Here is a 22503-nt window from a genome sequence, read left to right as displayed (position 1 = left end):
AGTTGTCAAATGGGGACAATCTCTTAAAGATTTGATGTATTCAGTCAGAGACCCAAATGCACTCAAAACTGCAATGGAGCAATACTCTTCATTGAGTACAGTGCAGCGCGAGAGCAAGGATGGGAGAGAAACAGTGAGAGGAGGTTCAAAGAGATCACATGAAAAGAGCTGAGAGTGATGAAAGACTTAAAGTATCCCTGAGAGAAAGTTAAAATGAGGGTGAAAGTGTGATAGAGGAGGACATATGAGAGAAAGAGAGAGAGAGAGAGAAAGAGAGAGAGAGAGAAGGAAGGAGAGCCTGAGGCCTTTCTCTCTCTCCTGCTCTCTCGTCCTCTGCAGCATCATGGGAGTCAGTGTGCTACATTAGAAACAGGATCAGCTGATAGCCTACATCCACCGCTGGCCCGACTGTGTTACAACAATGCTGCTCAGCCTGGTGACTCTTAAAGCAACAATCCGACAGAAAAAAGACAGAGGAGTCAAACAACATGTCGATGCAGCAGCTCTGACATCGACTCATTCAAAATCACTTTAAACTACAAAAGACACACTTGAGCACTGCGAGTGTGGATCCAAAGGACGGGCAATCAACACCAAATACAGGTTTTTACGTTCAACTATCTGAGTACAATCAAATCCGCTCAGTGTGATTAACCTTGTTGAATACCAAAAAAAGATGAGGCTTGAACAACGATGCTGCAATATGAAAGTCAGTGCCATTGTGTGTGTGTGTGTGTGTGTGTGTGTGTGTGTGTGTGTGTGTGTTTGCAGATGATGAGACCACAGAGTCCTTTCATAAGGAACAGGCACAAATAATCAGAGTCACTTATAGAAGGAGAGTCCTGATGTCATTTCAAGGCTAATTCCAACACTTTATGTATCTCAATAAAGCTTCTCTCTCAGGTTCTTTCATCAGTCTAAATGAAAAGGTGAAATGTGTTCACGAGGTTCAGATGCACATGTATCTACAACAGCACTTGCAATTTGGATTCAGTCAAAACACAACTAAACAATTTGTTCGCAAAGTTATTAGCAAACAAACTACATCTCAAAATACATCTTTTAGCCGAGTGGCAATGCACAAATACATTTCCCACGATTTCAAATGCTCTCTTCTGCTGTCCTCCTCCTTTTAGCCAGCTGTTTTCAGCCTGATAAACCCAGTGAACACCACCTGTCCAGGACCAAATGGCACACAGGCACTAGTTTGCGACTGGCTGGTGAACATGAAGCTGACAAAGAACCAGATATTTCCATCAGGAGTTGGTGGAGACAAAACTGGAGCTAAAAGCCAAGTTAATATTGCACTTACATTCATCAGGGAGCCAAAACCAAAACTCAGACTAGATGTTACTTAATGGCTGCTGGATGTGTGAAGGGACACAAGTTCTCTAGTAACCATCAAGTGGAAAATTTATATTTTTTTGGCCTTGGTTTTGCATCAGTTGAACAGAATATTGTTGGTTCAGATTCAGACCTTAGATCAATACAGTCATACGGCAGCCTGCAACACAACACATCAGGAGCCACATTAGCTTTCCTGCTCTTTTTTATCATCCCTATAAACATAACACACGCCTTGTCCTGCACCTCAGCTTGTTGAATGAGCCACCAAACAAACATTAAATGGGAAAAAAAACGCCAGCTCGCAGGCTAAATGGCTAATCAGCTGCTCAGCTGCAGCACATTTAACAGCATGTAAACATACCTGTAAATGTGGCTGCGGTTCATTAGCAGTAGACGCTGGTGTGGTCCTGACTCCTCGGTACTACTAAGAACACGCAGTGCGCAAGTGGCTTGTAGGTTACAGAGCAAGTCTGCACTCTGGCAGCCTGCCAGCTGCTGCCAATCAAACACAGATGACGACACACCCTTCAGGCCAGCTGAGACAAAAAGTAGCATCTCTGATTTTTCTTCTTAAAAAACAGACTGATGTTAGTTTAGACTGCAAAAAGGGATATTCATTAGATTTCAGTTGAACTTTGAGACTTGACTTTAGCTTTAGGGTAAAGTTTAGGTCATAGTCAGAGATGGGGCAGGCATCCAGGACATGAATGCATGTCAACACAAGGACCTCACAAGTGTCAAAGACATGTCTGTCTGTCTGTCTGTCTGTGTGACCAGGAGGGCTCACTGTCACTATATGTGAACTCATACATCTGTACACACACACATACATACACGTTCACAGGGGGCTTCTCTACCCTGACAGTCCATTCATCCAATCATGGCTCGCCTGGGAGATGCTTGTCACCGCGGAGACGGGCAGCAGGGCCACCGGGGCATTGTGGGATATCTCAGTCCTCCAGCATATAGACAACCTGCCATTCCTGATAGATGGGGGAGCGGATTTATTTGCTTCTCTCTCGCTACGCTGGACTCACTCTTTCGTGTTTAGCCGGCTGCCTCTTCTTGTCTGTGGCTCTTTTCTAACAGCCTGGCTGTTTCCCTCCCTGTGCTGGAGTTAATACTAATATAAATTTTATACGTAAGGATGACATATCAAATTACTGTATTCATACTTGAACCTACGAGTCTGCATAGAGGCCATTTCAAGCACGTAAAGACGTTTTTGAGTCACATTTTGTTTATTCATCTTTAATGTCCATTCCTTCTCTAAAGGCAGTCAATTATCCCAGAGTTTCCTTTGATTATATAATAGGTGTGGTGGGTTTTTCTGCTTTGAGAGCTGCTAATGCTAAAAGAATTTCATTAGCCTGCATTTCCATGGAGAGTTTTGGTTATGATCGTATTGACATTTTTAGGGGTTTTCCACCCTAACGAGAAGAAAACAGAGAGTTTTTGTAATTTAAAAGAGATGACTTTTTAAGTGATTGCAAAACGTTCATTGTCAGCAGCTCCTCTCCCTTTCTCTGCTCATTGATCCGTGTATTTATTATCGGTATCCATAACCTTAAAGAACGGAGAAAAAGCTCATTCCTTTTAATCAGGTGAGCTGCTCCGGGCTAACCTTCAGGCATCGGCTCTGCGTCAGTCACCACTCATCTAATTAAAAATCAGCAATTAGCCTTAACTAACTTACAGACACTCCCACGCTCCTGTCGGTACAGGAAGCCCAGGAGGAGGACAACAAGAGGTGAACGGAAACATGATGAACATACAATAGATGAACACTGTGTGAAGAGTAAGCTGAAGGTCTGTCTGTCATTAGATTTCCATCATTAAAAAAAAGAAAATCACACATTTTCTGAGACAAAAGCTCTCATTTACTCGGTTTAGTGAGTGAAAACCTCGTAGGGAGAAAATAAGAAAACATAATGTTCTGGTGGTTCATTTGTCAATAAATGTTTCAGTGAATTACGGTTTAGCCTTGAAAAATAGTCATTTCATTCTCCAGAGAGATGGAGTGTACTTTTCAGCAACATCATAACTCATAAAAAAAAAAAAAAAAAACTTCATGGATTTTAGTCTCCAGTGAATCAGTCTTTAGCGGCTAGTCTCTCCTGAGAAATCTCTAGATTTTTTTTACTAGTCTAGACACGAGTAGCTCAAGTGTTCTCCTGCATGGTCCCAGTTCGAGAAAGTATCTACAGTCTTAAGATCAGTGGCGGCTCACAGTCTGTCATGTGCTGCAGATCCATGTAGGGTCTGCAGATTTTTTGATGCATGAAATGCTTCTTGAAACAGAGGAGAAATGCAAAATGTCTCAAGATAAAGACTCATGTTTGAAGGATCGAGAGAAATAAGGCTTGTTTTTGTTTTTTTTACAATATATTTGCAAAGAATCATTATATGAGGCTTGTGATTATGATCTCTCCACACTGGCAGATCATTTTGTTTGTTTTAAGAAAATTCTGACTCGATTACAGCTCAATATCTTGTTAAGATGCATCTCTGTGTGCTCCCTTGCCATTAAGAATCAGGCTATTATACAGTAACACCCAGCCTCACTGCAGGGGCTGAACACCCAGCTGTATGAATGCATGCATAACACAGAGGGCAAACGATAATCTGTCAGCCTTGGTAAACCTGGGTTAAATTCCTACAGCAACCACACAAGGGTAGCTTTTGACAGCTCTGTGATGTATGAGGACAAGGAGGTGGAGCTCAGACACGTGCACACACCAAACCCCTCCGCTGAATGTCTACCGTCACATTTTAGGTTTGGAAAAGCTGCAAAGCAATTCCCAGCTGGAATTCCCAAATTATACTCTTATTCCCGGGATCGCGGGAGAACTCGGTGGGGTCGGATCCCACAGGACACAAACTGACATTGACAATTATGTATAATTTATCTGTTGCATAATATTAGTGCATTCATGCATGCATTATACATATACAGTGAGATTACCTTCCAATCCATTCAGGCACACCATATGCACACATAAAAACATCCACGACCATGCTTCATGCGCTTCCTCTCACACGGACTCTGCATGTCAGGCCAGTGTTAATGCGTGCAGCGTGTCGTTAATTAGACTTAACAGGATGCCACTTTGACTCTCTGTGAGATGCACGATAAGTACGCGGAGGTGTTCACTTCCATTGAACTTAAGCTTGAAGCTACTTCGTGACTGACAGTTAGACAAAGCTACAGGCAGGATCTCTTTTTGTATACACACTCATATGTGCACACAGAATGTGTCTGCAGGGTTTGAACACTTTGCATCACCTTGAGGGTAACGTCAGAACAGAGCTGTCAGTGCTACATCATAACACGCAGGTGTGACACATGATGCTGTGGCCAAAAGGTCTCAAAGTGCCACAATGGCTGTCATCATCCATATGTGCCTGTTAGTAGGCTCTATTTATTATCTTTATTCGTGTGAAAAGGAGTATGAGCTTAAAGGAATAGTTGCACAATTTGTGAAATACGCTGTTTTGCTTTCTTGCCGAGAGCCAGATGAGGAGGTCGATCCTGCTCTCGTGCTTGTATGAAAGTGTCGTATTACTGCTTGAGGCCAAGAAACAGTGTTATATGCTACAGTGTGCTAATTATGAGCTTTAGAGGTGTTGATAGGCATTTTTGTGACATTTGGACAGAGCAAGGTTTGCTTTTCCCCCGCTGTTTTCAGTCTTTATGCTAAGTTCAGATAGCCAGCTATTAGCTGTAGCTTCACAGTTACCACACAGACCTGAGAGTGATGCCAATCTCCTAAACCCTAATCCTAACACTCAAGGAAAGAAATAAGCTTTAGGATCCAGTCAAAGTGCCACCCCACTTCTATGGATGTGCACAGATCTGTTGAGTCAGAGTGTAAGTGAGGTCGCCAGACGTTTTGTCACAAAGCCAGTGGTTTCTTTGGCTTCTTTGACCCCCTCTCTCTTTCTCTCACACACACAACACACACACACACACACACACACACACACACACATCATCGCTCACCTCTTATCACACATTGACCACTTTACAATCTTTTCACGGGAGCATTTTACGAGATTGGAAAGTGCAGTAGAACCAAAATCTAATTTTCTAGTTGATCGTGACATTTGAATGTTTTCGGATGGAGCCATAGGTAGCTCGGCGCCTGCGGCAGCCAGGTCATGTTGTTTTGTGCAGCGGGAGAGAGGGGAAGGAGAGAGACGGGAATCTGAGTCACGCATGGCTGCTGGTAATTTGGAACAAAAAGCTCCTGCACACCTACATGCCTTTAAAACATGTGTAGAAGAAGAGAGAAACATGCAGCTTTAAAGAACAAGACTGCCCACATACTCGTCCATGTGTTTTATTCTTTTTCATCAAACTTGATTGACTTATTATTGAAATCATCGTAGGGCGGCCACATAGGCTAAGATGTTTATGAGCGACTGTAAAAGTTTTGAAAAAGGACAAAGGAGGAGAAATAAGAAAGGACAAAGTGACTGATCTTTCTACGGACTGGCCAAGCTGGTGACTAAGCATCAAATCCAGACTCTGTCCCCGGCTAACTGGGACATCTTGTCATCATAGATTACATGGAAAATTCATCTGCGGGCATGACAAGGCTTTTCCACAATCGAGGAATATTGCTTCTTAAACCACAATCCGCGATTGGTGTGCAGCGCCCTTTCTGCCAAGCTGTATGAGCGCTTTTTCCTCAGCTGGAGACCCTGCTGCAGGGTTTAGGAAAAGCCTTGTGCACCATTTTGCAGCCCCGGGTTTTAAATCTGAAAAGGTAACACAACGACACAATCACTGATTCTGGTTCCCTGCAGCTTTAAAAATCTCTAAGCTGCCTCCTCCCCTTCATCTAAATCCCTGCTCATGACTGAAGTGGATTTAATAGGTGAAATCAATCAAAGATCAGAGCCTGGATTCTCCTGATCAGCCTGTTTCATTGAGGGAGCATGTGGATGTAATATATTTGCAGCTTTGAACACTACAGAGAGACAGAGAGAGAGAAAGAGATGAAAAAGAGAGACAGATGAATCGGTATCAGATCTCTGTAAACCGGGGATCCTGCACACTGGAGCTCGTGCAGATTAGCTTCCACTGCAGCTGCTGCAGCAAGAGTGTGTGTGTGTGTGTGTGAGAGAGAGAGTGTGTGTGTGTCGTTCTCTTCATGCAGCAACAATGCAGCAATCAGAGGAACAGGGACTGTGTGTGTGTGCGTCACTATCTCCTAGTATGACTGCTATCACAGGCAAAACACACACTTTCGCATCAGATCCACATGATTTGGGCCACTAAGCACCACAAATCAGTTTAACTTCCACTTGGTTATCCCAGCTCTCCCCTCACAGTCCGTCCTCTGACGTCCTACCTTTGCCTTGTTTCTGGATTTCCACAGAAACATGTCACAGAGGGTTTTATTGGTGGGAACGGCAGCAACTCTACACAGAGAATAGTGAAATAGGAAATAGGAATAGGAAACGTGCTGCATTATCCTAAAGTAGCTTCACCTACAATTCACAGCTCCACACAAATCCATTCTTATCTTATAATTTCACACAATCTTAAAAAGGTTTGATTCAGAAAACAGTTTACATCAGATTACAGCTCATATTCACAATCACAAGCACAAATCAGAGCTAAACTGGCAATAAAATCAACATACGGATTCTTGAGTTGAACAGAGTAACGAGAAATCATCCACTCGAGTGAGATAAATTTAAATGACTGGCACAAGAATATGCGGTCCAACTGAATTATTCATTGGCCAAATAAAAGTAAAAGTTCCATGTCACAGCGTTGAAACTGTTACAATGACTAATGGGTCCATATACCATGTGTCTGTATGCTTTGAGTGTGCAGTGGCTGTAGCTCATTAGCACTGCTGTGTGTTTCTCTGCTGCTCTCATTAGCAGAATATTCCCACAGCAGCCTGAGTGAAATCAGAGACAAAGAGGTTTGGTTCAATGAGAGAAAAGCTGAAATGTACAGAGTTGAATCTATAAGGCATGCTTGAGAGAGGAAAACAAAACGCCTTGACATGAACTAAATGTACAAGAGGATTCTCCTTATCCTTTATCTTGTATATTAAGGGGCAAGCAGGGCACGGTTACTTCTTCCCAGCAGCTACCTAATTTAAATTTTTGCAAATTCACATGTGGAGCCTCCCGGCACACCTGCAGGCCTCTGCTGCTGGACACATGGGCGATTAGCTACCAAAAGGGCACCTCACCAGTGGCCGCCGACAACTCACCCGCCCTCATTGTCTCAGCTCATTTGAGGACTTGACCTGGCAATCTACCAAATACAAAAGGCGCTCCTCTCAGCCTTCAGGCCGCTGCCAACACGTTTTATCATAAACCCTGTTTACCCTTGTATTTAACTGCGTTTCAGCGATCCCGACACAAGTGGACGGCCGGGAGACATCGCCGTTCATGCCTGATGTCACCAAAACAACCACCGCGCCCCGCACTGGTGAGGTATCTTTCCGTTACCTCCTCGTTGGGGACGCATCAGGACACGTCAGGACACATCAGCGTTTATACGTCAAAAGATACAATATCAAAATGCAGCTTTATTTAGCTTTATTTATTTAGTCACCAAAGGCACATGTGTGAGCAGGGTCATGGTCCAGCATTTTCCTTCACATCCAGGTCTTTTTTTTTCACTTAATCAACAACCATATGAACTTCTGCTCAGTTCTCCAATAAGCCACTGACTGGTCAGACTAGTCCAGTGTACCTCAGATTAGAGAACTGGGAAAGAAGGAGTAGCAGGAAGTGGCTTGCTTTCAAAGTAAGAGCGCCCACTTCAGAGTGTTAAAATACTAGAAAAGAAAGCCTGACTCAAACACTAATACAAACTGAATTGGAGCGCATCAGCAACCAACAGCTTGTTTATCCCCACATTTCTCACACTGTGCGACTGAGATCATTTTGCTTGTTTATTGATCTTTCTTTAAATGTGCTGACTAAATTTTACATTCAAGTCACCTTACAAGGATTTTGAACACATGTAGATCTTTCTACCTACAATCAGGAAATGCTAACAAGTAGCTGTCGTTTCCTTTCCTCACAACTATTCTACAATGCAACTGCAACAACCCCTCTACCTTTGAGTGTCACATCTTCTTCCAAACGCTGGACGTCTTACATCATTACCACAGCTGTACCAGCATTTGTCCAGCGTGGCCAAACACAGTCTCATCCTTGTTCGGAAAAAGTCCTCCTTGTTGCAAACTGACCAAAACTATGCTGGCTATGTTGACGTGCTGTAAACACTAAATGGTGACACAGGGTGCATGAAGGGGGAGATGAGGGTAAAGAAATAGAGAAGCAGTCACAGAGACAGGCGAGAGAAAACCCTGTCTTTAAAGAGTCTTCATAGAAGAAGTGAGGGGAAGTGCACAAAGACAGACAGAGCGCAATTCCAGCGAAGAGGTCCAATCCATCAGCCATCATGTGTGATTATGTGGTAACAGACTTATTGTCGCTGCTGGTTCTCACTGCAAGCTGATGTCTGTGTTTATCACAGTGAATGAAAAGGACGGAGCGAAGAGGAAGATGGAGTGAGAAGAGAGGAGCGGCAGCTAGTTTAAAATTCAAAGCCGGGCGACAGAGTCCTTCCTGTGCAGTACAAACACGACAAAAGGGCAGAGCAGGCTGGAAACAAAGTAAAGCAGAACACAACCTGACCTGTACGGTTTCCAGAGTAACATGCTAACTTGTCTCCAGCTTTACCAGCAGCTCTGTTTGGCTTGGGCACAGTGGTGCATAGGGCAATGACGATCTTCAACATGCTGATGGTGAGCAGGTTTACCATGCTCAACGCTGTAGTTTAGCGTGTTAGCATGCTAACATTTGCTAATTATTAAACATAGAGTACAGCTGAGGCTGATGGGAGTTCAGATTTTTCCTTGAAGTAGGCCACAATGTGTTTAAAGTGCATACATCAACTGCATATTAATGTTTCTATACATGCTGAAGATGAACGGATGATTGGAGATTGCAGATGGAGAGGGAGTGAGGATGAGGATGAGAAGAACTGTGTTAAGAAACTGGGGTTTGATCTTTATAAGTACAGAACAATATGTTGTGGCTCTGTACTTTAGTTCAGTGTATTTGTTTCTGCTTTATCTTTGCTTCTTGTTTTTTTTCCCATCTCTATTTCCTCCATTCATTGCTCCACGGGTTCTTCCTTTATCAGTCCACTTTTTCTTCACATTCATTGATTTCTCCCCCCCCCCCTTTCTCTTCTCTCCACTCTATCTGTCAGAGCAGTACAATAAGCGGCAGAGAAAAAAGAGAGCGATAGAAAGAGAGGCCAAGCAGAGCGTGAAATGGTCTGAGCTTTTACTACAACTGGCAGCGTTTGACCGCATACTGCACCAGCCATTGCCACGGTTACCCGCAGCAACACCGCACCAATAAACGGCATGCTGGGGGAAGACGAGAAAGGAACAAGTTCTGTTCTGTCTGTGTGTTCTGCATGCCGAACAGGTGTTAACGGGCAAATTGAAAACATGCGCGAACACACAGAGACGCGCACCGAAGTTTGTTGTAGGAAATAAAGTCTTCCTGGCTCATATGGTTCAACTCACTTGTTTAAGCTATAAACACGCACACAAGCAGGCTAATATGATGCACTGCAATAAAACTGAGACATGAAAGCAGACTTTATCAACTAGTAATTACTATCTCTAGGACCTGATCCTCCTGAGACCTGACCTAATGTCATATTTCAGTTATTCCTTCAGTAAAGAGAAAGATATGTGACACTGTGACATCTTGCAATAATAATAATACTAATAATCACTTTGCTTTGCCTTTTGAACCAAATAACTTTAATTTTCCTCAGTATTTGCCAGATAAACAAGGCTGTAAACTCTAAACTCGCTTCCTTCTGAGCTCGATGGATCAAACAGGTGATAAGTGGCCACACAGGTCGTACTGTTTCCACAATGAAGAAGCTTTCTCTGAATGATTCTGGAAGGTTCCCCTTTAGCAAGCTGCTTCCTTACATCCATTACTGACCATTAGCTTGCTGAGCTAACACTCAAGATACAGTCCCGTCTGTCTGTTTCGGTTTCCCCGCTGGTCATTGTGTCTTACTTGAGACACAAGGCGCAGGAGGACATCATAAACCAAAAATAACTACACGAGGACGCGACCCGAGCCCCAATAAAACAACCCCGAGCCAAACCCGAGTATCAGGTTTCAGGTACTCTAACACAAGACATTTAACACGTTCAAGTGCATGAACAATGATGATACATCTGTTTCACTCGACCTGCCAATTTCATACTCTCTCTCTCTCTCACACTCACACACGGACACATATTTGGCTGTCTTCCTGCCTCTGCGGTGTCTCTGTGACTAACGCAGAGGATAAATAACCCGGTGAGATTCAGTTCCAATATCACAGGCCCCGCTTGCCAAAAAATTAACATCAGCATAATAGTATTAGCCTGCTCGTAGTCATCCATTAAAACTACTTAGGGCAGACAGGCAGACAGGCCGGGGAATACACCAGCACTCTTATTAAAGCGCGTCCCTTGTAGGACTGAACAAAGAGCCGTGCCGTACATACGGAGATGCCACAGGTTTGAATCTGGCTCATGTCTCCCTCATCACCATCATCATCAGATTGATCTTAATTGAGCCCTGTGTAGAGGGTAAAAAAGGAGTTTCACAGTACACACGCACAAAAAAGAGGGGTCCTTTTTAAGGAAAACACTAGTACGAAGATTTAGTACTTGGCAGTAAAAGATTCCTACGTTTTGACATTATTTGGTTTAATGATCAGATTTAGGACTTTGCGGTTAAAGCCCAACAATAAATAAGGGAACCAGGCACCAAGGAAAGTAATCATTGATTCTGCTCCTGTAACATGAAGCGAAGTGGAGTCAGCCCTTGAAGTCTGCTCCTCGCAGCAGGAGTCCATTTCCTGCATTTTTTTAACCGAATAATCCTTGAACACCAGCATCTTCTGATATGAGCTTTTCACGCCTTCTTTTAAAAGCCTCGAGTGTGATAACAGCGCTGACATGCAGCGTGTGTTTGTGTGCACACGCGGACCTGTCAGCCTTTTGTCCTGCCTCTGCTTTGTTTTTGCAGCAGTCCCACCTTCCTCTGTGTGAGCAGGATCCACAGCTCCCGGCTGCAAAGTCAGATGTCAGGTATAAAAGGAAAAATCAACCCTTGGCTGGCTCGACCGCCCGTACTTGTTTCAGGGGCCGAATTCCCAAGCAGTGCAGAGGAATTGTAAGCTGATCCACCACTGAGGAACGGGTGTGGCCGCATGATGGGATAACCCTTTCTTCAACAGCTGAATGGGCTGGATGGCACAGTCGTGAATAGGAGTGAAATCAGGGAGTGGCCAGAGGGATGGTTAGCAAGTTGGAAGGGACTGTGCCTGCGTTTCCAAGAAATCACCTTTGAACCAAAGCCTGTGGGTGGTACTGTGACGTCCTTTCCTCTGAATTCGACTCATAACCACAACCGCCAAGACCTTCACGGATATCAAAATGTCATGTGCTGCTTTAATGGTGCTGCAAGTAGCTGCGCAGCGGTCTTCAGCATCCCCATTTCATTATCCCCAAATGACTCAGGCCCTCTTGTTCACACTGATAGATCAAAAGCAGTAACTACAAACAACTCACATAATCAGAGGACACATCTGGCAGCAATGAGAACAAATATTGTTTCCCATCTGGTCTCTCAGCCTATATGTTTCTATCCCTCTACACGAGACCACCCTCTTTCTCAATCTCATGCCTTTTATCGCTCCCTCGTTCTGCACCCCTTCTCTCAGCCTCTCTCTCTCTCCATCCCAGCGGTTGTCAAGGCGATGGTGTTTTGTGGAGGCAGCTGGTTAGGGCTCATTTGTCAAGCTGCTGACCTGCCCTCCCATCTTTTCTCCTCTTTCTCTCCCTCTCTCTCTCTCTCCCTCTTTTATTCTGGTGTTCGCTGTAGTCAAAAAAAGACTGAATAGGCTAATTTCCACACACTCAAACATCCCAAACAATGACACGCTACAACTCAAACCGGCATATTTCAGTGTTGTCCAATTTAAAGTGAAGGTGAAGTCTTTTTTCTGCTTGAGCAATAGGCCGGCACCAATTTTGTGTATTATACAGTGAAAAGAAAAACAGAACAAAACAAGAAAAACACACAAACAAGTACTTAATGATCTTGACAAGGGATTTCGAAACATTGATTGCGCTCCCTGCATGAGAGCATTTGTGGCAGCCTGCCCCAGATAAGACCTGCGAGAGAAACCGCCAGGACATGATGTCAGTCTCCGTACTTTCTTTCCTCACATGCAACACTTTCTCTTCAGGTCTTGCCCCTACACACGACTGTAGGTCTTATCCATTCCATCCAAAAACTAAGCATCAGATCACTAAAATGATTATTTAAGCGTCAGAATTATTCAGTAATGAGCACATGCACAGTCGTGCACAGTAACAGGTGTGGGTCTCCTGCCAGGAGAAGTGTTATTACCATGTGCTCTGTAACACGAGAACACAACCTTCACACCTCATCTGTGTGTGTTTGTTTGCGTGTGTGTGTGTGTGTGTGCGCGCGCCTGTGTGTTTATTGTGGGTAAATGCATGGAGGAAAAACAAAGCTTCAGATATTACTTTACAGTTCGCCTCATTGTTCAGTGCCACAGAAGAATTTATTAAAACAAATGCAAATCAATGCAAAACACATGCAAACACGGACCCACTCACACAGTTTTAATCATCTGTCCATTATAAATGTGGCTCTCCCACAACACTTGTTATCTTCCTCTGCTAATTAATTCAGTGTTTTTTACTAATGATACTGCTATCACAGAAGGATGGAGCGCGTATGTGTGTGTGCGCTCATGACCTACAACCTCATCAAGGCTCATTACCATCTAATGCCTCACTGATATGAGTGTGTGAAGGAGTATTTGAGCATATATATGTGTGTGTGTACAAGTGTGTTGGCTGAAGTGATTTTTTTTTTTAGTTCCTGTGTGTACATCTACACAATCACAGCCAACATGTGGAGACACTTGGACTGCAGCCTGCATGTTACTTGTAAGATGTCTTGGCACTGTGTGGGTCAAACAGCGTCTGAAACCCCCACCCTCCACACCTCCATGACAGCGGATCTGGGGTGGCCGCATCCGGCAATGGCGGCCACTTCTACGTGGGAAAGCGAGCGGGCTACTCTTAATGCTCTCTTTTTTCATTCTTCACACCTCTATCTCTGCCTTTTTTTCCCCCCACGTGAACAACGGAGTGCAACACTATCTCTTCCAGGAGAGAGTGTCTGAAATGTCTGCTGCTGGCCCCATATTGAAGCCATTATCGCTCCCCCCCTCTGCATGATTTTCACTCCACCTTCGAGTGTGGTCATTCAAAACAGCCACAGACTCAAACCACTGGAATATGTAGGAAAATTATTTGCCATTAAGGACTGTAACTACTATATCAGAAAATAATATGCGATTTTAACTCTGTCTCAGAAAGAAAATTATGCGTATCATATGCTGCATGACTACTTGTCATGGTGATTGGTCGAGCTGACCTATTGAAAGTGGTGGAGTTTGAGTAATTTTCCCCAACAACTCAACCAAGGCACCCATGAGCCCTGCTGGGAATCTCAAGACTGCAGCCTGATTAAAATTAGCCCTGAACACGGACTTCATATCATTTCAGTGTTTAAAGAAATCAGAATCCACTTCTATCTGCACAATGACTGGATTTTTGAAAAACACACACATGCATGCTCGTATGCAAAAGTGTGCATGATTGCAAGTACACACAACCCACATTCCTATAGCTAGCTTCTGAGCATGCATCTCAAAAGGCCAATCTGTGCTGGTTATTGGAGTGTGAAGTCCCAGTCTGCTGTGTGTGTGTGTGTGTGTGTAGGAGGAGGAGGAAGCCTAATTTGATTCTCGACTGTACCATGTTTCACCACTGGCTGCCTGTTTATGGAAATTGCATAATTGGCTCTGTATTTGTGTGTGTCTGTGTGTGTGTGTGTATTTGTGTGCATGATCCATGTGCCTCACTGGGTCAAAAGTAACAGAGTGAAAGTCAAAACTAAGTTAAACACAGCTTCAGTGATAATTAATGCATGCAGCGTGGGCTCACTGTGCAGTTTGCAAACCAGCGACAACGCCGGACATATTCAACCTGGTTGTCCTCTTCTCTGTGTAAAAATAGATTTTCAATGAAACAGCTATGGAAAAAAAAAAAAAGTTGAATTGCTGACCTATTTCGTATTAAGTAGTCTGGCAATTCCATCAGGACCATCTATAATAAAAATAGAGCCACTTAGGGTGCTGGATGGTGCTCTGGATAGAACTGCTCATCATGTGACAGGTATGATGATGCTAGTTTGTAGTATAGATACTGGGCAGAGGTACAGTGCATGAAGATGTTAATCTTAAGTTAGTTTGTGTAATATTGAGCAAGGAACGCACATGTAGTGCCAATGGGGTAAAATAATTCTGCCTATTTCCAATGCAGTTTGGCTCGTTTCAGTTGTTTTTAGAGACAAACGTAATTATTTTCAAATGATGAAAAATAAGGCAGATAATTGCACTAACATCAAGGGAATAACACTTGATTCTAACCTCACGAAGACAGCCAAAAACGTTCATTTCACTCTATGCCCCCCGGGGCGTGCTTAATAGACTTACATTACCTTTAGACATTTGCCTTTGGACGGACGTCATCGTTTCAAGATGATTATTCAACATTTCAAGACAAGTACTGGCCACATAAAATTATATCATAGCGTAGAAAATGACCATTTCTGTCCTAAATAATCAATTAAATTACTTGCTACAACTGAGGTTTTTTGAAACGTTTGAGTGGGTTTAGAAGCATAAGTAGCTGTTGAAGTAGCAGCAGTATTAGCAGTATTGATAGCACTGAATGGCAGTGTGGTCAAGTTTAAAGTGGCTGCAATCGTAGTTGCAATTGCAGTACGAGTAGCAATGGCACTAAGAAATACTAGAAACGATAAAGAATAACAGTTGTTTAATAGGTCTGTCAAAATCTGCCATCTGGATTGGTGCATTACACCACAAGGTGGATGGCAGAGTTCAGCCACCCACCCACACACACACACACACACACACACACAAGTGTAGGACTGAGCTGGTATTTTCTGTGACACACTGCATGGAAGACATGAACGAAGATCATTTGACACAGCCGAGTGCTGGGGAGTCATCTGCAGGCTCTCCCCATTTCTCCGACGCTCTCCATCTCCCTCTCCCACACATATACCTTTCAGTATTTCAAAGAACACGCCAGGCAAGGCCTCGCAAACTATTCCAGAGACAAATTGCACAGGGACTCTTATGGGCATTGAGAAAGAGAAATGTACGGGGATATGAGAGGAGGTAAGATGGGGAAAAAAGCAGGGAAGGTAAATAAGGAAAAGTCCAAAACTTTAACCGTTCTAAAACTTTTCTATTTCTCGCTCCCGTCTCTGTCCACTCCATCATTCTCTCCTCCCATCACTGCCTCCATTCACTCGTTTATCTATATAACTGCACCCTCCCTCATCTCTCTCGCTCTCTCTCTCTGAGAAATAGAATCAGGGTAGAATTAGCCTGGAGGCAGTCCTATTTAGATCAGCTATTTTGTAATTCCTTTTTTCTGCAGCAAAAACGTCCTCTGCTTCTCCCTGTAGGGACATACTCAGGGCCCTGGCGGCTCATTGATGACATACACTGTGTATTTCGATGGGAATGCATATTTTCTATCCTATCTTGGGACAAGCCCTGCTAATTATTTCAGGCTATAAATGCGATGGCATGTGGAAGTTTATTTAGTGATTACTCTTTATTTCTTCTATACATGTATTTTGTGAGGCACCATGTAACTCCAGTTTTGAAAGACTCTATAGAAACAAGTTTATTTCTCCTAAATGTTATATGTTTGTTTACTGTGCTTGTAGCTTCTGTCAACAACATGTCCACTGTCTACTGCATGTCCAGCGCAGCTATTTTTAACTCACGTCATACTAAAGTTGTAAACCTTTACAACCATAAGACGAAGCACAACCCAGTATTTTCCTATTTATGAGTAGCCTACCTTTTACAGATTTAAAGATTAAAGATAAACACATGAAAAACAAGCATGTAGCTCAAACCTAGAGGGAAACTAGCTGACATTTAGGGCAGTTGATCACCTTCTTTAGCAAGCTAGCAGAACCTAGCTAGTAAAGCTAGCAGCTAACATGCAAGTCAGCTATGTATATATTTTGTTTTTTATTAATGTCCCAGTACACATTCAAAGATTAAAATATAATATATATGAAACAAATAAAGCCCCTGTGGACTTAAGACCGTAACTCCTTAAAATTGAGATATTTTAAGGCAGTTCACCCACTTTTTCTAGGAGAAAGGTAGCAGCTAAGTAGCAACTCTAATTAGCCTCCTTGAAATATTCCCCAAATTCAAGACCAGACCTGCCCTGTCCAGTTAATCTGTGCAAGCGGGTAAATATTTAATTTAGCCAAACAGAAATTAAATCACCCATCAAATACAAGCCATTAAACTGAACTCATGAACTTTATGAAAATCTAATTGGAGACTTGAAAATTGCTGGTAAGTAAGAAACCTATCAAAATAAGAGTTCAGTGCCGTTTGGTTTATTTTGTGAGATAGTTAGTTGCTTTGGAAACTCTGATATTCTGATCAGTAACATGTTTTTAATGAACAACCAAATCACATTATTTCCATCACTATGTCTGTTTTTGCTTAATGTCTTCTGGGTTTGAACTTTAAAGAAAAAAAACAAAAACAAAAGATGCTTCAGTAAGATGACAATGATTTGTAGGTTAAAGCACTGAAAAACACTGCAATGGTCCATTTATATCACATATTAGGCTTGCTACTCTTCAAGCAGCGGCTCCGTTCTGAACTATTAAAGAACATATAAAAAATTCACCAGAGATGATTTAGAGGGGCAGTTAGAGATTAATGGTTGAAGAACATTAAGTGGGAATCAAACTTATAATTTTCTGGTTACAAAATGTTCCTTCCCTACGTCCATGTAGCCATGGCTGAAATGCTTTTCACTTCAGTCTTTAGTGCCATAGTTTATGGTCACAGTGCTCCACCTCTGGGTCTTTTCCCTAGGAAACACACATGTACACATGAGAATACACACACAGTAACCACGATACCCGGAAGGACAGTCCATCATTTGATTTGGACAAAGTGTTATTAAAACCCACTTAGCCCTGGCTGTAAGAGCTATAAGCTATGGAAACTATGCAGTCTGCCACAGGCTGAAAAAGCAAGCCCTGCAGACATCTGCTTCAAATCTGACCAAAAACAGAACGGAGAGAGTTTGACACTACTGCTAAGACAGCATCTGTCCTATTTATTCATCACGACAGCACACTTTGTTTCATGTCACTACAACCCTTCTTCCACACAAGCAGTCTATCTGAACATTTTCAAACAAGCAAACTTTGGGTTTCCAAAGCTACTAGTACTGCAGCTAACAACTGACGCATGCCAGCAGAGAAACCAAGATCCACATCTCCTTGCCATTGCGTGTCTAAACCAAGTTAGGACTTGTGTATTTCAGCAGCAGCAGCCTCCAACCTGGCTCAAACTTTCCAAGACGACAAAGAAAAACTTCCCTCCCAAAGATCTTATCTTAGATCTTACGCCTCCCCTTGGACAGTTGGGGATGCAACAGCAGCCAAAGATGGAAGGTTAGCAAGTACAAATAAATGAGAGAAACTTTTAGAAATCCAAACTACAACCATGTGATCATAACCTCAAAAAAAGATGTATAATAATGCCAAAATGAGTGTAGTAAATGCACTATTAAGATGTCCAAGAAACTGTTGTGAGTCATTCAAACAGCCATGGTGGGACAGGGTGAATGAGATGATCAGTGGCTAAGTATTAGAAGAGACTTGAGTTTTAAAATACATTAATTTTACTCAATACAGAATAGTTCTCAGGACTGCTGACTCCCAAAAACCAGCACATGGCCCGAACAATAAAAAGGCCAACTGCTGAAAGCTGTGAAGTTTATTGCAATTTTCACTAAAGCTGCAAGTCCAACAGGCCACCACGAAGAGGAATTACTGCAAACTGTAATCTGTGCTGACATCGTGAACACGCCCACCCTGCCATGTGTGTGAGAGAGAGTGGGAGCGGGACCAGTAGCCCACATTACTCAGCGTTTTACAGAAAACAATCATTTTGCACACAAACCAGTTGAGAACTGTCACCTCTCACGATGAGAACCTCGCCGTACGGAGACTGTGCGTGAATTCAGTTTTACGTGCATGCGCGCACGTGGGTCCATGTTTCCGAGTCAGAACAGGTTAAAACACATTTCAGCTTCATGCAAAGAGAGTGACACCGCAACCAGAAGAACACACGACCAAACACTTCAACGCAGACTTCCATATGAGGCACAAGATTCAAATCAACAGCAGTCACAAGGACAAAAAATCCTTCTGAAGCTTCACCATAAAATTACATTTACGAATTACATCATCAGTAGTCATGTAATGCTGTTACTTAGAACCAATTGCTTTCAATGCTACAGTTCTGTCAACATCTGAGTCAACTACTGAGTCAACCTTTGCGTCACTGTATTGTAGTACCAGCTACTGTCGAATAATGGCCAAGTAAACTTGAGGCAAGAAACACACAAGTACACATTTGTGGCGATAGCTGCCACAATAAAGGAGTTAAAGAGCAAAAGAGGACTTCGAAATTAGGTTTGGTTTCAAGACAAAGTGCTCAGCGTTGTGCAAACATTTGGCTGATGGCTGGAGCTGATTCCCCACACTGTGAGCGGGTCAGGATGAGGATGAGTACAGCAGCTGGCTGTGAGCAAAATCAGCGGTGTGGTAAAAGGCCTCCTGAAACGTGGTCAAATAGCAATCACTGACCTCACCATCAGTCACCATCAGATAATGAGGCCTCTGCGTTTGGCAAAGAACAGCTTTGAACTGAGGCTGCGGCATTTCGCAGCAGGGAGCCTTAAATGGAGTTTCAAGTTCTTGACGAAAACAAAAAAAAAAAGCCTCTAGCTGGCTGCGTGAGTGGTTGCTCTGGGATGTTCTCACACAGTATAAAACCACCCAAAAGGACAAACTGGTATTTTCTTAAAAAGCCTTTGTGTATCCAAATTAAGTTGACTAGATAGATGCTCCTTCTTAGCATGTCCCTGACTCCCTGCTGCTTATTTAATTCATGTGCCCTTTCCAGCGACCAGCTCCTCCTGGTTTTCCATTAAGTGCCTTACAAAAGGAAAATTCAACACTTCTCATTCAGTTGCCATGTCCTGACATTTCATCGACTTAAAATACGAACCATTAAACATCCAACAAATAATCCAGTTTCCCAACATCTTGGCTCATGCAACTCATGAGCTGAACCTAGTGCAATGACTGTAGGAATCAATGCAACCAACAGCAGCAGAATCCAAAGCAAAGAGGAATGAACAGACTGATGAAGATAGGAGAGGAGAGTGAATGAGTCAAAGCAGAAAATACAAGATAAAAGGGATCAAGGGGTGGGGGATTGTTGATTTTGTCAAGTACCCCAATGAGCAGTCCGCCTCGCCGCTCATCGTGACCACCACATCACACTCACACCCTCACTTTCTCACATCATCAGCAGTAACATTTGCAACATCACACTGACAAACAGCGTGAAAAATAATCAAGAAAAACATGAAGAAAATGACAGTGAAGCTGAGAAATATCTGCATGAATAAATCTGACATTATCATCAAGATTCAAATTTAAAATTGCTCACAAGATTTCGTCGTTCTGAAATTCCAGGATGCCGTGCGTGTCTTCAAAGTCCTCTCCGCCACCTCGCGCCGTTCCCTCCACCGTCTTGTACGGCAGCATGACCACGCCGCGGGCCCCCGATGTTCTCAGCACCTTCACCTCCATGGTACCAACGCTCTCGCTCACGTGGCATACAGGGTCCTCAAACGTAAAGATACCAGCGTGGTCGTCATCAAAGATGGTAACGGTCGCCGTGGAGGGTAAGCCGAGACACGCCACTGAGTCCACGTGGTTCGCCGACTCGCCTTCCTCGGGCTCCTCGCCTTCTGATGTCAGCACCTTGACACTGGAAAGGTGAATCAGGAAGTTTTCATCCTCTTCGAAGATGTCATCGTCGATGATCCCCACACGGATCTCCTTCATGGTCTCACCAGCCTTGAAGACCACCACGCCCTCTGTGAACTCGTAGTCCGAGCCGGCGTTGGCCGTGCCGTCTTCCGTCCGGTACTCCACAGAAATCGTTTTGCCCACATCGCCGCCACGTCGCACCACGTTCACCGCCACTGTGCCGCAGTTCTCGAGGCACTGGTAAGAACCAGGCTCAAAAAAGATCTTAGAGATGGGGTCGTTATCGCCAGCATCAGAGCGAACCTCGTGCATGCTGACGGCCTTTCGTGCCTGATCGGCTGCGTGTTTCTTCAGGATGTTGCCAGCGCCTGTCATCAGCCGGGTGGCCTGGCATCGATAGAAAGCGCGGCTCTTCTGCTGCTGGCTCAGGACTTGGTAGTTGGCAAGCTCAATGAGTTGTTCCACCTGGTAAGAGAAGACATGAAGGCACACAGGCAGAGTGTAAAAATGTTTTCTCCGGCATTATCAGTGGACATGGCAGTTGTTCTAAAACGCTGCTCAACCTAAACTGCACCAAAAATCTCGACCCCGAGACAGCTGGTGTAGTATCTCCTCTTGTGGGAAAGAATGCCTTTGTCAACTTGTCTGCTTAATTCAGAGAACGCTGTTCAACAACAGCTTGTCTGGCTGAATCAGAGCTTCATCGAGCTTGTCTGGATAAATAAGATTTAATGCTGTGTCATGTGGATGAATCCAACATTAGAGACAGTCAAAGAACCGTGATCTTACAATGAGTCATACTGTTATAATATGTCAACAGAGAAGCAACAGTGAAATTTCGATCAACGGCGTCTGTGATTCAGTTACACTGAGGAATACGCATCAAGTCTTACACAGCTGTGCACGATGCGCCAAATGAAACATGAACAGCTCGGTCGTTTCATGAGTAGAGAAGAATCCAGGTCCAAACTTGCATGACAGCAAGCATCCATCCTGCTTAGATATCCTTGAGAAATGCCCTGAATTCCTGGGTCGTTCCCAAGGTTTTCTCACTGTCCCTGCTTTCCTCCCCCCACCAGTGTTCCTCTGCTATCACCCAGTTACTGGAAGGGATCCGATGAATTACTCTTCAGTCTGAGAATGAGAGCCTTTATGGGTTGAACTAAAGTTAACGATGGTAAAGATCCTAACCATAGTTACAAACACGTTAATGAGCTCATTGTTTTTACACAGATGTGAATGCATGAAGACTCAGCAGCCAATGAAAACGCCTGGCTGAGCTTGCTGGCGAACGTCTGCATTAGCTAATGTCAGACTTAATAAAGGAGGGGTAGCACTCACAGAGGGGAAGACTATGCGTATTCCTCTAAAAGAGTCATCAGGAGCAGTTTCTCTCATCTCTTTCACTATTACATCCACTATTACAACTACTGGATCAAAAACAAAAAGAGCATGTGGTGGGGAGAGGCGAACCAATTTTGAAGCTTTGGGATCCAACTTCTATCAGCTACAGATGTGCTGCTGGTCAGGTCGACAACAATCAATACTGTAGTAGCTCTAACACATAAAGTAAGACGTGCACCTGCAATTTAAAAGCAGTGGATGTCAAAGTATGACTGCTTGTTAATGACAACAGATTAATCAGCCTCATTGTTAGTCCACACAGAGATGAGGGCGATATAAGCGTAAAAACCTATTACAGGAGGCTCTCGTGCATGTAGAAAGAGCTGCCATTTCAGCAGCACGTCTCGATGCTTGCAGCTTCCATCGTGCTCTTTTTTGTAAAACAGAGGTCTGCAATGATACAGTAGCAGGAAAACAGAAAGAAGACGAGAAGAGAAGATTTCTATACTAGACTATAGTCCAGGTTTTTAAAATCTTGAATGACCTCTAATCTGCTACGGTAGGGTCCAGTCAATCATCCTGACAACGCAGATCTCGTACACAGAACTGTACTTTACAGTGTGTGTAAAAGCAAGTAGGCACTTTAAGTGTTTACAGTAAGAGTCTGCAGCGAGTCTATGACACAGAGACAAA

General features: G+C 43.5%; 1 protein-coding gene across 1 annotated transcript in view; it reads right to left on the bottom strand.

The window, feature by feature from the left end:
- The window catches only part of slc8a1b (solute carrier family 8 member 1b), a 125424-nt gene that overhangs the window by 89185 nt on the left and 13736 nt on the right, over window positions 1-22503 (bottom strand). The window contains exon 4 of the mRNA XM_041946885.1: window positions 20141-20931. Coding sequence (XP_041802819.1) covers window positions 20141-20931 — 791 coding nt within the window. The remainder of the gene's footprint in view (window positions 1-20140; window positions 20932-22503) is intronic.

Source organism: Chelmon rostratus, chromosome 11 (assembly GCF_017976325.1).
Source record: "Chelmon rostratus isolate fCheRos1 chromosome 11, fCheRos1.pri, whole genome shotgun sequence".
NCBI lineage: Eukaryota > Metazoa > Chordata > Actinopteri > Chaetodontiformes > Chaetodontidae > Chelmon > Chelmon rostratus.
Note: the sequence above shows the minus strand (reverse complement) of the source record. Positions and strands in the feature narration are given on the sequence as shown.